Source organism: Diadema antillarum, unplaced genomic scaffold (assembly GCF_040938485.1).
Source record: "Diadema antillarum isolate AM-2024a unplaced genomic scaffold, OU_Dant_1.0 scf00000037, whole genome shotgun sequence".
NCBI classification, from domain to species: Eukaryota; Metazoa; Echinodermata; class Echinoidea; order Diadematoida; family Diadematidae; genus Diadema; species Diadema antillarum.
This window is the reverse complement of record NW_027270926.1, coordinates 3,089,318-3,102,500: the sequence shown is the minus strand read 5'-3', so window position 1 is coordinate 3,102,500 and position 13,183 is coordinate 3,089,318. Positions and strand designations below refer to the sequence as shown.

The following is a 13,183-nucleotide window of genomic DNA, read 5'->3' as shown; positions in this document are numbered from 1 at the left end:
GGTCAAACAAAGTGACCGGTGTACTGCGATATCTTCTCTCAATGCAGCAGAGTACACAACTCCACTTTTAGTCTCCTTACATTGCTAACGGTACCTTTTAGAGCACTGCGAGAATGGCCCCTCGTAAACCATGGCCGTAGCGCAGCTAACGGTAAGTGTGCATACAGCGGGTCCTTAATTTCTGTTTAATTAACGACAATCAGTCCTAGGCCTGATAGAGGGGGTACACAGAGTCGTGAAAGCTAAGATTAAGCAACTCGTGTTATGGCCGTCATGAAGCTATAAAAAATGCGAAACACGCTCAATGTTTTGACGAATCACGTCGTTGAATGTATAGTGCCAATCACGAGCCTTTGAAACATTCGGCGTTCGAGTGCGAAGTGGTCTCCCTCGATGGAACATAATCTCCATCCGTCACTCCGAGGAAAGAGCAGTGGTTTACCTTTTAGTCGCGAGAGATGCTGAAACCAATCTCGTTAGTTAGACACGATGCACTGATTCTGGAGTTGGACTTTGCATCCAGCGACAAGCAGCTGTACCTTTTCACTCTGCCATTGCAATTTAAAAGAACAAATCGGAGGAAAAGAAGCTTTCTTGATCATTATTATCGTTCATGCTATAGTTTTGTGTTTCGAAGCCAACGCAATGAAAGATGCCATCCAGGAGACTTCGGGTAAAATACATACCAGTGAGTATCATATCGGCTTCTATTCTTCCTATAATCTTGACGATTTACTCTTATTTTGCTCTCACCCTTGTCACTCTTTGCGTTCTTGCTTTCACTTCTTAATTTCAATATACTTGAAAGGTGCAACGAGCTGATGTTCACTTAATCGGCATATTTTGTTTATACTACGCCTCTGTTTTTGTTTTGTTTTGTTTTGTTTTTTCACATTTCGTGTGTTCGTCTGAAAGTTTGGAAGGATCTGCAATTATTCCAAAAGCATTTCGAAATTAATTGCCTGAAGTATAAAGCGACTGGCAACACCTGCAGTTGACCTGTCGAAGATATTGCTAATGAAGGAAATGGTTATTCCAATGTAGAGCCCAATGTATCGCAACAAAGTGCAACACACTTATACGAATTTCATATTCTATTTGTTCTATTCCATTCTCTTCTAGACTTTATCAAAATAACATTAAGACGTGTAAGCAGCAGAGGATTTTATCATGGTATCACATCGTCTAAATAAAAAAATAGTCATATTATGAGCCTATTGAGGTGCATTTTTAGGAGAATCTCTTTTTTGGGGGGATGTATTATGATCTTATGATCTTAAATCAGAGATGAATCAAAATCGGGACAGACTTGTTTCCATACTATTTCCATACATTCGTCACACAGTAACAACAACAGAAACGTCAGCAAAAAATAGATAAAGAAGGATATCTGCAGTAGATGAAAATAATGTACAGTGATCATAGAGTAAGTGCGTATATCCAGCACTTCGGATCACCGAAAGACACCCAAATGCATATGAAGAGATAAGAGAATGTTCAAAGGAACATTTCCAATGTGACGCCACCTCAGGAGACACGTTTCTGATCGTAATCGTCTCCCCATTTCCATTCTTCTTCTTCTTCTTCTTCTTCTTCTTCTTCTTCTTCTTCTTCTTCTTCTTCTTCTTCTTCTTCTTCTTCTTCTTTTTTTTTTCATTCCAGATCCTTATAGCAATCACTGTGGTGGTACTGATGTATGGTTTGGCTGTAATATTGATGGTCATGTTGCTCCTTGTCAGTCTTTTAAACAAAAGAAATAGGCTGAAGACTAGAAAGCTACAGGCCTATATGGCTCTCGATTAGTTTTGACTCGTTACAGCATTTGATCATCAATTAATTCAAGTATACGTCTTGAAGGGACTTGCACACTTTGATTGGCATCCAGCGATCATTACATTTTTGATACAGACTAGACACGTTTACATTTCTATCCTATGATACATGTTTTCGCGGAATCAAGAAGAGATACGAAGCATAAATAGTGTATATCTGTTCATATCACCTCTTTATATTCCTCTGAACACACCCCTGCCTTCCCTACCCCATTCCCTATCCTTTCCCTCTCTCCTTATCCTCAAAGTGTTTTGTGTACCTTATGCTACAGTAGCAAGGAAACTTCCTGTAAATTGACTCGAATAATCTTGAAGACGTCATGCATGGATGTGTGGGCGTTAGTGTGCAGTTTACCCAGTCGACGATAAGTAACACACCCTGAGATGAAATATGCTCTTTCGACCATTATTTACACGTTACCATGGAGAAAACACTCAAATATCATACTTAGAGACCGCATCATATATTTTGGTTCAACCATGCCAACAGAGGCTACACAAAATGGACCAAAGTCAACGGACCAGCATCGACTTTGTACGCACTGGCAGTGGTCATTATGACCATAAATTACTTGTTGATCAAAGAGTGGACTATTTGAATACCCAATGTCATTGTTTGTATACGTATCCTCCTTTCAGGGAATAAAGTGTTATAAATAAGTTGGGCATTAATCCACTGGAATCTACACGCTGTTAGACAGTTCAATCGGTGAAAACACTATAGATAAACTGCAAAACGGTTTGGAGTGTGTGAAGTTTCCCGTTAATATAAGTATGTTGTACGTACTGGTTCAAAGAGACTGCACGACACCTTGACTTGTTGTTTGCTAATCTTTCATACAGACTTTCCTATTTGATTTATGATTTGAAAAAGCGCACATTTGGAAATGACAAAACCCAGGATTTTAAGGAGAAATCGGGTTGGCAAAGAAAAAAAACTGGTTCGAATATACTTCTTGAAAAAAACAAAAACACGCGTAAGAAAAATAATCGATAGTTTGAATAAACACAAGTTATCATGGCATGCTTTAAGGCTGTCTTATAGGTGAGAACTCTTACCAGGGATGTGGTCGGTCTGATAATTTCTTGGTTGAGTAATATTGTACAACATATAGGGTTCTGTCATATTTACTTATTGCCCTTTTATTATTACTTTTAGCGCTACGAACATGCAAGGACTTTGATTGCTATGACATATACCAGACGAACACTTGAGGATGAAACAAGGGGCTTAAAGGTTGTGGGTGCTGTTCATCTCACTGTCCCCTTTCCCCTTGTGTTAGTTTTCTCTGGATGTCACCTGTCGTGTTCACACTGGATGCAGCACTCGCAGCTGTTAACGCGACAGAAACTATTGATGCGTGGACTTCGTTACCATGGCAATAATCGAAGAATGCGAATCAAGTCTACTTAACATATAGCAACACCAACCGTCACATGAACAGATTCAGTGATACATCGGCGTCACAATTATTGCTACCGAGATGATAAGCAGCTTTGCGAAACACACTTTGTCAAACAAAACGCTAAATACATGAACCGTGGTCAGGTTTAGAATTCGCCTTCAGTCGTTGTACATAAATCGATATCGTCGATATGAATGAACAAAGCCACGACCTCCTGATTTCTAGATTTCCATAGATAAGAATATGCTTGTATGCCGATGATATGTGTCATGGCTATATACTCCAAACGTGCAAAACACTGAATAATCGGTGCTTATTTCGGTCGATGAAGGGCATTCTGTTAATCAAGTTGTAACTATACATACAACTCGACGCAAGAATCGTGAATTTGAAGAAATAATATGCAGTACCGGCTGCTACATGAGATTAGAACCATCACTGGCAATCGGGAGGAAGTTCGGTAGTCAAGTGGATATTACGCCTGTCAGGCGATCAGGAGGTTGTGGGTTCGAATCCTTACCGAGTATGCATGCCCATGTTTGTTATCTATCATGGCTATCCATTACGTCATACACTGAATAAGCGGTGCTTATTTGCTCCGATATAGGCAATTATATTTGTCAATCAGTTGCAGTAAATTGATGTCATCCAGTTTTCATGACTGCAATACATATAACAGAAAGAGATGTACTTTGGTTTCTAATACTCCACACTCTATAGAGGTAAGGAAAAAAACTAATAACCAGTATTCACTAGTTTACTTGACGTACTTTCAGGGTGTCCAAAAATTCAAAATAAAAGTGTTGAGGATAAGGAATTGATGTTTCGTGAGAATTACGATAACCAATGCGCTTGAACCCAATAGCTACAGTCAATCAAAAATGAAACAACCACTTTATTGTGTTTAGACTGGAGTCCGGCAACCATTTTCCGTTATGATTCTGGTTATGCTAATCATTTCCCGATTATCTATGATAGGCCTGTACCAGATTAGTGGGTACAGTTTTAGATTCAAATCATTCCCTTTATTTGTAAAAGGAATCAGCACAATATACTTTGGGGGGCAAATGTTGTCAAAGATAACGTCATGTTCTGTCTTTGCGGACCCTTAAGTTGATCATGATTTTTCACATTGTTTTCACAACCTGAAAGATAGCCAGAAATCGAACAAACATGTTTTTACATCTATTTTATATCTTTATTCAGTTTTATCATCATAATCATCATAGATGGCCTTATCTGAAGCCAAGGTCATGTCGAATATACACCAACATAAATACCACATGGTAAAAAAAAAGAATATCACGCAAAAACATAGTGTAACATAACATAGGATAACATATAACATAACATAACATAACATAACATAACATAACATAACATAACATAACATAACATAACATAACATAACATAACATAACATAAAATAACATAACATATCATAACATTACATAGTATAATGTGACAAAACACAAAGGCATACAACGCTTTCTTATAACACAGAACATTATCAGTGTATCGAGTTCGAAGATTGCTGTCCAATCTTAAAGATTTTAGTTCTTAGTACACGAAAATAACTGAACTTACAGAAAGCTTGCTGAAAGGAAGGCATGCATCACTGAAACTGCCCCCCCCCCCACCTCCCCCACCACCCACGCGTTGTTGTCATCTACTTATACCGCCTAAACCTCGGTGATTATGCTTTCATATATGATATCAAGTGTGTTCTGACCTACTTAATATACCGGTCATGAAAATATTATTACATGTACCACAAAGCTGGAATATTGTGCCCTCCTTTCTGATTGTCAAATATTTTCTCGCCGTTGGCTATCATTGATTAAACATACTGGAAATTCGCAATTGCTGTGGTGTAAAAGAAAAATGAGTAAAACCTCTTAATTATTACAGGCAAACAATGTGCATGTAGGTCGAGGGAACGGAAGTTCCCTCAGTGGCCATGCACCTGTCGCGCCTCACAATGACGTCATTATTTCACAGCTTGGCAAAGTTTGCTTCCTCTTTTTCCCTCTGTCCTCTCTCCCCTTCCCTCTCTCCACCTTCTCTATCTCTATCTCTCTCTCCATCTATCTATCCATCCATCTATCCATCTATCTTTTTTATTTATTCATTCATTCATTTATTTATCTATCTATCTAAGTATCTATATATCTATTTATCTTTTTTATCTATTTATTTATCTATCTATATATCTGTCTATGTATCTATCTATCTATTTATCTATCTATGTATTTATTTATTTATCTATCTATCTATCTATCAATTTATCTATCCATCTATCCATATATCTATCTATCTACCTATCTATCTATCTATCTATCTATCTATCAATTTATCTATCTATCTATCTATCTACCTATCTATCTACCTATCTACCTATCTATCTATCTATCTATCTATTAGTCTGTTTTTCTCTTCATTCTTATGATTTCTTCCTCTGGATTCTTTTATCGCGTTCATTTTCCAATTCTCCAATCATTCATTCTCCAATCATGTCTGTCTATGTAATCTGTGTTCCTCTCTCAGAGTCCCATCTTTCCACTTCCTTTGCTTAGCTACAAATCGCGTTCGTCTATAACAGTCTGTATATCATCTCTCCCTCCTCCTTTTTTTTTCTCTCTCCCTTCCCTTCTTCATCGTCATCAAAACTAATAAGTTTTATCCTTGGGCTTCAAAGAAACATCCGAGGGCTGTCTTTATACCGTATAATTTTTAGACATCTTGATGTGAATAAGCACAAATGCTCAACACATCCATGTATGAAGCCTGTTGAATAACAAGCGGCAAGGGCAAGGTGATCTCCATGCATGTTTTATGAGAGATACATGCAGGGACGATGGTATAGCCGTGCAGAGAGGCTACTTCCTACAATTGTACTTCCTTTCAAAGATCAGCCGTATTATGTCGGGACGATTGTTCATGGATGGTGTCGGTGTAACGCGTCCTCCTGAACTTATAACGCCTATGTCACCATGCTTCTTTATTCATATCAAGAGATTATATAATGTGTGACGTAAGCATTGTCATAATTGCATCGTTGTCGTAAAGGCAATCACCTCCCCTTTGATAAGATTGACAATGATGTTGATGTTGCATCTACAATATCATTGACCTGTCCTGATATACCATGCAATCTCGGTGAATTCGATATCTCTTTACTGGTTGGCGCCCCCCCCCCCCCCCGAAAGAAATTTGCTAGCAGATGGCAAAAGATAGTCGAGTTTTTATTTGATTTGCATCCTTGTGTCTTCCTTACATTGTCTTTTTACTACACTGTTGCTTCAACAAAAAGACCCATCTGCAGCCAAACCATAATTTTATCTCATTCTACATCTAAAACTTTCACAACATAACCTTACTTTAAGACTCTTATCTGCGAAACAAAGTTTATGACTAGCAGAGCAACAGAGGAACAAAGATAAAATATCTGTCGTCTGGCCTCTATTTTCAAGAGACCGTGTTGATGGGGCAAAATATTTTATAGGTGTATAGAAACCAGCAATGGGCTGATGTCCTGAGGGATATCATCTATACACATTAAACTTTTGTCAGCGCTCCCCCATGTTCGTCATTAATCGTTCCTGAGGGTGTGGATCCTGATAAGTGTTGCTAATCAATATTCTATGCAAAACCAGGTCCTGTAATCTGTACCAATGTAAGAGCATGAGATGACCTTCTCCTCATATCTATGGAGCAAAAATCGCGTCTCCTCTCCTGGATTAATATAATGTCTGTGCCTATTCACTCTTTAAGGTCACGATGTACATTCATGGTGCGGGCAAAGATGAACGACTATTAGAGCGAACGCGGTTTGGCGAGCAACAATGGCAATAGAACATGACTGTAGAATGGCGACTGTATAGAACTTCTTGAGGCGGTGTATCAAGAGGATTACGAAAAACCTAAGAGGACCCTTGGAGCTGTAAGACTCCGTTTCGCGTAACGTCAAGGGGGAAATTCTTTTCCCAGCTGCATTCCAAATACCCTTCTGTGCTTCTTTTCAATTTCAAATGAGAGAAAATAAGGTCTGATGCAGCAAAACTCTCGTATCTGACCATAACAAACACAGAGCCAAGTGACTTCCACAAGAATTATAAAAGTACATAAAGAAACATCATTTATAACTGTAAGACTAGAAGTAATAGAGTCGACTTTTTCTCTATTACATCTTGCGAATATAAGAAGAATATACTGTATGTATATAGAATATTCGCATCTGAGGGTTGTATATATTCACGATGCTGATGGGCCATACGTAGTAACCGACATTTTGTCAGACACATTCCTCGAGTGCTAGTGAAGTAGTGTTGTGTAAGCCCTCTAAGTTTTCGTCTTCTTTTCGAAAGAAAGATACACAATGTTGTACAATTCTGCCACTAATGATAGCGAGCAATGTAGGAATATGATATCGCAGATATATCACAGATAACTAGAGAATGCTCCAACATCAACACTTGGTATCCTCTTGCTATTATTTCGTCTCAGGATAATGGTAAACGTGGGATCTTTCTCTCTCAAAATATTCACTAATCGCCAGTTAATTTAGCATTGGAAGACCATGAAACCAGAAGTAAAACAGTGGGTGAAAGAAGAAGTAAAACAGTTGGATGAAAGTTATTCTGTGACGATGGGAAAGACGTGAGAGGGATATCGGAGCATGATATGCCGATATCACGGTTGAAGATATAAATCTATCCGATTCATGTTGCTTTAACAATGGCACTATCTTGGCTGTGAAATAATGGAAAGAGCAATTCATTTATTGCGATCATACTGTTTAGTGAGTGATAGAAAATATGTTTTTTCACAATAAACATACATTTTGATGACTTTGTTGACAATGATTGCGATACTAGTAGTTGATATATCGGGTAATTAAATTCATGGCGTCAGACGACATTTTCACAGTCCTGGATAGAAAAATCACCTTGTGTTCGATCAACCGATAGATTGGGTGCATCGGTGTGGTATTGTTTATAGGGTGGTGATCTAACTCCTCCGTAAGTCCTCTCATGCAGTCCTACCGCTGTGGATTAATATTCAGATCAGAGCGCGCAGACTCACTGCAACAGCTCGTTGCTACCACGGCTTGGCATTGTTATAGGAGCTTTCGTGTAATAACTAAATAGGCCTACTAATCGACGGGTCTTCTCGCTGTGAAGGAGGACTCACTGATAGGAATGACCCATCGGAACTGCTGTTTGTTGATTTTGCACTTGACGTCAGTTTATCGCCAGGCCGTAGAGATTCCAACGGTTTCCGAATGATAAGATGTCGGTGTAAGGTGCACGTCGTACAAGAAGTGGTCTAACCTAAGGTAAGCTGCTCAAACTGGCGCCTGAGGCAAAGTGGGCGTACATCATGACTTGTCTTGCCCAGCACTTACTATGGAGAGTTTACTAAGTTTCGAGCTTACTCTTTGCCCACAGCTGACAGGGAATTATTCAAGGTACTCCGTATTCCTTTGCCAGGTTTGCTGTCGGAAATAAGTGTTAAATGTTGAAAGATCACTTCGTTACTCACTGGACGTAACGTGCCACTGAGACTAAGGGAAACTTTTAGATGTGTGCTACTACGTAAGTATAGAACAGAGAAGGCCTGGACCGCATATCATCGTGATTATGGTTCTGTAATTTGACTTGATTATATGATTGTCTTTTCATTATTTCGGCAATGGATCAAGTCTAGGGCCTGTGGGTTATTCCCGCACTGTGCGTTGAGCGTCTGGCATAATAAGAGGCGAGATTCATGTTTTTATCTATCTTTCTATTCCCCAGTGTACGATAATCTGCAGTTACAAAGTAGTATAGCTTATATTATTACAAACTAAATAAATCTTAAAATTCCCTAAGTTGCTTCCTTACCGAGAACAGGAATCTGCCCCAACTTTCGCATCTGCTACAATGAAAGAGGAAAAATAAAAAAGTCTTTATCATGTGTTATATAGATATTTTCTTTAAAATGACGGTGCATTTATGTGATCAGATTAACTCAAACGTAACAATTATGGTCGCTCGTGGAAGTGTCGCAACTTTAATGCATTGGATTGAATCGCAAATGGACTTCCGATCATTTACGTAAACGATCCCAACAGGTGTCATTGGATTGTACCCTTCCGCATTAATAGTTGATGAACATGAACCTTGGTTGTTTATAAATCATACGGTTGTTATTGAAACATGAATTCTTAATTAAAGACGTCACCAGGGCGTATAAGGCAGGGAAATGGGATGTTCCCAGAATATTGCTCAGGATGATAAGACCAATCCGAAATAAGAATACATAGGTAGATTCAGCGCGAACGCCGAACCCGGTATACGTGTATTGGAAATCTGGGATTGAACCCTGATGGAAATAATTTCCAGTGTGTTTTTACGTTTCTTTCATCAGTAACACTTAGGTTACGCCACGATTTTCTTTCTTGTGTGTCATTGCATGTTTTTTTAGAATCACTGTTAATGATTCATCTTTTCCTCTTTGCAATTTCCACGATAAGTTTAATTTGAACCGTATAAAGATGTTTTATGCTTTCAATATTTATATTGTGCATTTGACCCCATTTGAAATCCATTGTGCTACAAGCACACTAATTGCTAAAATGGCTTATAACCCATGAACGGACATCAATGAATAAATCAATATATATTTTCCTGCCGTATAGCCCAACCACACTGTGCCCTATGTTTCATTTTGTAGCTCAAAATTGGGACCGAAGCCGCACCCCAACACTTCCGTTGCCTTAGTGAATCTGCTCTTTGCTAATATCATTCTACCCCCTTGTTCTATGCACTCGTTAATGACATCCATAGGCTGTATGATAAACATTTCATTGTTTGACATAAATAGTATTTTCTTTTTACGACCAGTCCTTAACAGTCTGACGGTATAAATCATAGTGCATTATATGACGTGATAATGCGACATTTATGACACCATACTCCATTGATGGCGCAGAATGATTAAGGTATAGTAAAGCATTGCATGGTTGTCGTGTTTCAGCAGCCACCTGAAAATCCTCCATTGGTGGTTGATGGTTTCCCACTTTCAGCTCTCTAGATTGTTTAACCCTTTACTTCCGAAAACCGGTGTGCCATACATGAATTCAGTGGGGTACCAAAATCTTTTGGAGGTATAAATATTTACAAAATTTATCTCTTTCCAGGAACGCAAAGTACTATTTGTGCCATTATTAGAGTAGATACTTTAATAGGTAGGTGGTATCTGCATTCTCAGGCATGCTTTTCTTCCTTCAAAACATCCCGAAAGCTGAGTTTGATATACTTTCTGCGAAATGGGGTTCATAATCATAATGATTTATATTCATCACTGTAATAATGATGCTTACAACAATGGGAATGATGAAAATGATAATGTGGAGAAAGCAAAATGGTTGAATATGAGGAGCTCCAGTAGAAGAAAACGAAAAAGAGACCAAAATTACAGAGGAGGAGGAAAGAGCAAAGGAGAAGAATTCTTTCGTTGATTATAATTTAGAGTTGTATAAGAAGGGACAGGGTATTTCTTTACCGGTGTCTTTGCGCTTATATACAATTCATCTATTTTCTTATTGAGTATCTAAAAGCGTATTAAATTCACCTGCGGTGTGTCCCTATTTCGGTGGTCTGTTGTCACGCTTGGAAAGTTATCATCACTGGTATTTTACCACTGTTGAATTGTGATAGTTTTTGTATCTTTTTGTGTTTTGCAAGTAGTTTCAATTCAGTTCATTTCGATTATACTTTACTTCCATCCAACTAAAAAGGTAATTTATGTAATACAAAACATACATTTTCCAAATCATTATAATTATTTTGACAAGTTGTATGAAATACGTTTGATACAACTCGTTTGATACAACTTGAGTCATTAAGTATATTACAAAAATAATGGTCTTTTCATAATTTCTTTTGGACAGTACAATGACAATGATTATTTAGATAATAACAGTTTTAATGTTTCTTTTTTCACTTGAATACTCTCAAGACTCGAATCCCATACATATTTCAATCATAACGTTCAATGACGGTGCTAAAAATGTTACTTGATAATGAGTGATAATGCCTGACCAACATCATACGATGTTGTAAATGGCATAACAGTTTCTTTAGGCATGTTACGTGACTTAAAATTCCAAGAAGGACTAATATTTTTTCCTCCCTGTCTGTACATTGTATTTCCTCGCAGCAACATGACTCGGAGATGGCAGCCTGCTACTTTCTGACCAATCCAAGGGACTCTTCTATAAACATCACAGGATTCCCCATGGGCGGACCTTATCAGACATCTCAACCAACCAGAGGCTCCAACAGAATCTCTTCGGCGAGTACGCTGCCGGCTTCCAGTCAGCAGCTTCCGGGGGACCGACACGTCCCGGTGCTGACGGTGAAGCGTCGTACTGGTCCGACGACAATCTCTGCACCTTTTCCCACCCAAGGAGAAGATTTGCAGGATGTTCTTGCTCAAAATGGCGGCCGCGTTGCCAATGGAGGGTCATACCTCGCGTTTGGCAGGCCAGCCCCGCCGGTGGACTGTTTCCAGTCGAGGACGCCAATCGCACAAAGGGTACGAAATTGCAGTAGAGCGATGAGGTCCGGATCGTACCAACGACCGCTTACGGACGTACGGACTGGCTTCATGAGAACGATGTCTAAACCGACCCCAGGGGAACTTGACCTGAAACACCACCAAGAGCAGCAAGCTCTAGACAAACTGAAGGCCGATTTAAGGCGGGAAAAGGCTGCTCTTGAGGATCCCGACAGACTCGACATTAAAGAGATCATCCGATTAGTCGACGAAAAGCATCCTCCGATCTCTAGCAGGGCTCATCGTCCGAGACCACGCGCAGCCAAGCGCCGCGTGGCCCACGCGTCGCTCGTTGCCGAAGAGAGACGTTCTCACCTATCGGAAGACCTTGTGGAAAGAGACTCCAAGACAGCTATCAGTGAGTACAAGCATAGGCTACAGGCCCTCAGCTCGCAGATGCGCTCGAGCAGGGACAGAACAACAACTCGCAGTGCCTGCAATCCCGCATCAAATGGGGTCGACACTCAGTCTCTCAGATTGGCGCCAAATTACAATGATAGACTAATGAGCATTCAACTGCTAAGCATACCTGACGGAAGTGGTAAGACGTCTCCACAAGGGAGCGTGGATGAACATACCTCGAGGAGCTTTCCCCTGCAGTCGAGACTCTCTCCAAGAAATACCTACACATCGCCCTCAGCGAGCGACGAAGCGTCATCTTTGTCATCTCCGCGTAGACCTCGTCAGCCCCTCTATCCAGACCCCATTTACATTCCGAGCGCAAACGACGATTGTGACATCAATATCGGAGGCGGCGACGCGCCATCGCGGGTGCGCTTGAGCATGCGCAGATCAAATAATCAGACCCGCGAGACGTCCCTTCTAAGCGACATGGATCCAATGAACACGTCGAAAGGCACGGTCAGTGCTCCAATTCGAACAGTTACTTTGCGGATGCGCTTTCCAAATCCCACCGTTCCCCCTACCAATACTCCTGTCAGCGAGATCGCCTCCGATGACGAGTTGGATTTCGACGATGATGACAGTCTAGCGACGAACTGGTCTTCACGAAGCTGTTCGCGCATGAGTACGAGCGTTCCTAGCTCGCGTCAGAGTGGATCGAGCACGCCCACTAGTCGAGAATCAAGCAAAAAGACGGAAATTCTGTTGTAATACCGCATGGCGATGTCTGAGAAATGTCACAGTTGCTCTCTACACGATTCTACGCGACAAACTTAATGACGGTAGTGCCTGGAAGTGACGACTGTTATCTGCTTACGGACACGTGGTGCACAAACTGGATTGAAACCTAGAATTATCGACAAATTTTGTTTTATATTTGGTAATGCAGCAGTTCTCTGAGAACTGAAGTTTGGGCATTCTCTTTTCTCCAAGAAAGGC

The 13,183-nt window shown here is 40.0% G+C and overlaps 1 protein-coding gene across 1 annotated transcript; it reads left to right on the top strand.

Annotated features, from left to right (window-relative positions):
- Positions 1-130: 130 nt before the first annotated feature.
- Positions 131-12,955, top strand: LOC139709304 (uncharacterized). Its single transcript, XM_071621257.1, has 2 exons — positions 131-151; positions 11,444-12,955. Exons 1-2 carry the CDS (start codon positions 131-133, stop codon positions 12,953-12,955), a joined length of 1,533 nt encoding a protein of 510 aa, XP_071477358.1.
- The last annotated feature ends 228 nt before the right edge of the window (positions 12,956-13,183 follow it).

Excerpts from the sequence above, each read along its gene's own strand:
- LOC139709304 (XM_071621257.1), top strand. The coding sequence starts at position 131 with ATGGCCGTAGCGCAGCTAACG. Across the intron at positions 152-11,443 it reads TGGCCGTAGCGCAGCTAACG|CAACATGACTCGGAGATGGC; the intron begins GTAAGTGTGCAT and ends ATTTCCTCGCAG.